General features: G+C 31.6%; 1 protein-coding gene across 5 annotated transcripts; it reads left to right on the forward strand.

Annotated features, from left to right (window-relative positions):
* The first annotated feature begins 361 nt into the window (after positions 1-361).
* On the forward strand, positions 362-4,430 carry LOC146908763 (uncharacterized). 5 transcript variants are annotated; one of them, XM_085727309.1, is made up of 6 exons: positions 362-684; positions 1,562-1,620; positions 3,012-3,094; positions 3,581-3,702; positions 3,798-3,941; positions 4,136-4,430. In XM_085727309.1, exons 1-5 carry the CDS (start codon positions 586-588, stop codon positions 3,849-3,851), a joined length of 417 nt encoding a protein of 138 aa, XP_085583435.1. In that variant the 5' UTR covers positions 362-585; the 3' UTR covers positions 3,852-3,941; positions 4,136-4,430. The 5 variants fall into 5 exon arrangements, with proteins under 5 accessions (XP_085583435.1, XP_085583434.1, XP_085583437.1 ...); XM_085727308.1 differs by having other exon boundaries at positions 364-684; positions 1,559-1,620; XM_085727311.1 differs by having other exon boundaries at positions 374-684; positions 1,511-1,620.

The following is a 4,430-nucleotide window of genomic DNA, read 5'->3' on the forward strand; positions in this document are numbered from 1 at the left end:
TAAAAAATGAACAAAGATTACGAAAAAAAAAATTGACAAAATTTTGAGATTTCTTAATCTTTATAAAATTGACAAAATGATTCATAACTTAGAATCAATGGAGTAAAATAAACAACAAACTAACAGTAATTTTCGTCAAAAAAAAAAAAAACTAACAGTTGGGCATGTGTTCACATGAGGAAACACAAATCCCTTTCCTTTTCTTTGACTACCAACGTAGTACTCTTCTTGTCTCATATACGAACCAACGACTAGGGAAACATTGGTTCTCTCAACCATGTCCCACTTGTCATTGCCGATTTATTATACCACCAAAAAGAACATTCACCTTCTTCACGCCAATTGCAAACTAATCATTTATATCTAATCCTAGCAAACATGTTTACCCTAATTGCCAAACTCTAATCCTAATTTTTTGGCTCCAAATCGTTTCAGCCGTTAGATGAATCTATGTTGATCTCCAAAAAATGGCTCCAAAAATTTGAAATTTGAATCCACATTGAAAAACCACCACAATTAGTATATACTTAGTGCTCAATAATCACGTGAGCCTCTTTCTCTCTCTTCACTTTCCAAGGCACCCCTATGTTCATCACCGGCCTCTCTCAAATTACCATCTCTTGCTCTTTCTCTATCTACACTTCCATTTCAATCTCCTGCGGTGCTGCTGAATTGGAGAACGAGGTGATCTGAACCACCATCATTTAGTTCAATCTTTCTAATCTAATCTAATGAACATAATACCTCACAATCCCATCTTTTTTTTTTTTTTTTTTTTTTTATATTTTCATAATTCTATAGTTCTGCAATGTTTTTTTGAGTAAATATAGTTCTGCAATGTTGGTTGTGTCGATTAAGTTCTTCATAATCCTATACAACTTGATTTTAAACTCTTTCCTTGATATCTCAATCCTTTCCAATACATCTCAATCAATTCTCTCATTAACAGTAATTCGGGTATCTCTCATCTAATTATCCCTCTGTTTTTTTTATCCCCATTTTTTTCTTCACCTTTGCAGTATTTCCTTTTTGGTTGAATGTGTTTATTGAGGGATACATGGCTCAGACTGTATTACTGATGCAGAACAGGAGGATCAATTAACTATTGGCATTGGAGAAGGATTTAAATTGCTACTATAAATAGGAGTGACAGTAAATGGTTTTTGACAATTGTAATCAGAGCTCAAAATTAGCTATCTTCTCTTCCCTTCTCCTCCCATTTTTATTTGACAATTGTTGAAATTAACTCACGATTTCGGAGCTTCAATATCAAATCATGTTTGGTAGTCAATGAGACGCTTTATGCTATTTTACATAACAAATACTTCATGTGAAACTCTGGAGAAAAAAGGTTTAGTTTTATTGAAACTTTGTGCAGATTTTTTTATAGTTTTGTTTAGTTTGTTTCCATTCTGTGCTGTTTGTTCATGTTTGGATTACGGTTTGCACCGCACAAACTTCATATTGTTGTGTTCAAAATGATTTTTATTTCCACAATGAATTAACGCAGCCAAAGACTATCATTATTGATTTCAAATTGGGAATTTTGACTCTATAGCAGCCTGCGGTGACGGTTTTTGCGGTGGTGATTGCTTGCAGATGCTCGAGTCCTATTATGGAGTGAGTTGTTTCCTTTTTCATTCATGAACTTATTTATATTTAATCATCTTTTTAAGTTTTTAGCTTTAATTACTTCTACTTTTACATGTTTGATTGAATGCCTCTTTGAATTTCACTTTCAACACTCATGTCCTTTTTGTGTTACAACTGTGTGTTTTAGAATTTAGATATAGGAATTGAAATTGTCTCTGTTCCTGTTACATTCTTCAATGCCAAAATATGTGTTTTGGTAATGGTTTCCTCATAGTGACAACAGACTATCCAACCCCATACTTGAAATTGTCTTGAACCGTTCCTTAAGAATTTGATGCATTTTAGTTTGCATATTTTATAAGGTGTTTGCTATACGAACGAACCTGTTGAAACTATGAACATAAAATATTAAATTTGACATCTCCAATGTAAGTGATATTGCCTTATTGCGAGAATTTTATGATTTTAGTGCATGATCCTTCATTTTTATTTTAACAAATAATATCACCATACTTGCATTCTTCATCAGTAATTTGTTGTATAATTTATTATATTATGAATCACTTACTTTTATGACACAAAACAAGTACTTGGAGACAAGTATAATCAGACATAGATTGTTGATTGCTTATCTTCAAATGTTCTTAAAATGAAAATCAATGGGTGCCAAAGTTAACATGCTTATTTTGGTTTTTGTACTCTAATTGTTATCTAAACTACTTATGATAACTTAGACCTTAAATTTGAAAATCTGTCTATATGGATATCTGTGTAAGTATTTTGTGGAGATATGGATTCATTTAGGTCCAACCTTCCTTGCTTATCATTTAGACTGTCACTGTATGAAGATGTTGATTGCTCATCTATTGTTAAAGCCTATGGTTTGCTTTTTTTTTTTTTCTTTTTTTTTTTTCTTTCAATGTTTACTTTGTTAGTTCATGTGAAATTAACTATAACCAAACATAACTTACATGTGAGATCAGTTTCAAGCTCTAGGAATCTATTTTTCATACTATGTATTTTTACATGGAAAGCTATATCTTGCCACAATTTTCATTCATACTATTAATGGTGTAGAATCACAAGATACACCACATTGGAAAATGCATATTATTGATTAGTAGTATTAAGGATCTTTAGTTTTATCTACAAAACCATATAAGCTCATTTAGTAGTTGTTTTCTTTGATGTTGCTGAGAAAATATCAGCTATAAGTTAACAAGAGCCATTTTGCAGAGCCTGATCAATGCACATGAAGGACTAAAAGCTATATACACATTGAAAGGCCACACAATTAATCAAGCATTGTTGAGGCTAATATTTTGCAAAATGCATTATGAGTCAATGAATTAAATGCGTTGTGGTTCTTATGTGCGTCAATTGTTCGATATCTTGCTGGTATCAAACCAATTTTCTAGGCCTGAATATGTTTGGAGTAAAACATGGGAACACCTCAGTGATGATGTCCTTTATCGGCAACGAATGATATTACGTGTACAAGGTAATGATTTTTTTTTCATATTCTTCCAACTTTTTTTAGTTTTATCAACATATACTTGATAGTTTTTACATATAGTCACATCGTGTTGAATGTCTATGTATTTTTGCATCATGTTACTATGTATTGGGAGAAATTAATGATAAATGAATAAGTTGCATATTATAAAGGTTGGTTTATCAAACACGTGAATTTAGGATGTTTGTGAAAGTTTCAGCAGGATATATATGCCTCACAAACTTCCAGTGGGGTAGAAGTTTAATCTGTTTAACCAACTAATAGACATACTTAAGACGGGTTACCTGAAAATCATAGCACATGAGTTTAATGTAATTTGCTGCTTAAAACAAAATAACCAGTATAAAATATTCAATCTCAATCCATGTGAGATCTGTTAATGTAATTTATACCTACCATTCAGTAAGCTTTATAACACTGCCTTCATTGACTGCTGATTATATTAATGTAATTATGTGATGCATGTTCCAGATTTAGTGTTAGATGAAGATCAGTTGAAGAGTTATGCACTTGAGGAGATTGAAAGACTTCTGCAGCGCCATGGTAAAGACATGAAGGAAGATTATCCTACAATGCCTATGAGTTATGTGCAGGTGATTCAATCTCCTTCATTGATCAACGAGTCCCATAATAGGTTGATATTTGATGAAATGAACTATAATTGCAAATTACATCTCATGCTATATAGGTACTTACATGTGGGAAGAAAATATCCATGCTGCCATGTGTTATGTGCAAGTGATTGTTGCGTATAAAGAATGTTACTGCGGATTAGCTAAGAATATTATTAATTGCTGGTGAAACATCAATTGCAGAATGGTAGTGACATCAGGTACATTAAGAAATAAGAACCGCGTTAGTTTACTCATTGAGACTTTCGTTAATTTAACATATGTATGATGTATCAATTCGTGGCACAAGAAAACTTATAACTAACATTTATATATATATATATATATATATATATATATATATATATATATATATATATATATATATATATATATGTTTTGTTATCACCACCAGGAGGTTTATTCAATAGGGAGATCGTCCTTTTTTGTAGTAAATAATGGCTATGCAAGCCTGATCCTGTTTTTGCTATATTTTGGAGCTGATGGAACAGATTTGGAACAAAAGTCTGATATGATGTACACTGATGGCTGCGATCATATTTTATTTTTACATCCATTTTAAATTATGTAATAATAACAACATTAAATTAACCAATTCGAAGTACACTACAACGTATTGAGTGTATCACACACATTTCGCTAATGATATTCGACATCCAAATATGAATAACAAGTAATGTCTTTCGCTA

The sequence above is a fragment of the Medicago sativa genome, chromosome 7, assembly GCF_051527215.1.
Source record: "Medicago sativa cultivar Bolivia chromosome 7, Bolivia_mono, whole genome shotgun sequence".
Classification (NCBI taxonomy): domain Eukaryota; kingdom Viridiplantae; phylum Streptophyta; class Magnoliopsida; order Fabales; family Fabaceae; genus Medicago; species Medicago sativa.

Bases quoted from the DNA above. Each gene is read 5' to 3' on its own strand.
- LOC146908763 (XM_085727308.1), top strand. From the start codon at position 586: ATGTTCATCACCGGCCTCTCTCAAATTACCATCTCTTGCTCTTTCTCT. The intron at 685-1,558 runs GTGATCTGAACC...TTGACTCTATAG, and splicing joins CTGCTGAATTGGAGAACGAG to CAGCCTGCGGTGACGGTTTT. The intron at 3,703-3,797 runs GTGATTCAATCT...CATGCTATATAG, and splicing joins TGCCTATGAGTTATGTGCAG to GTACTTACATGTGGGAAGAA.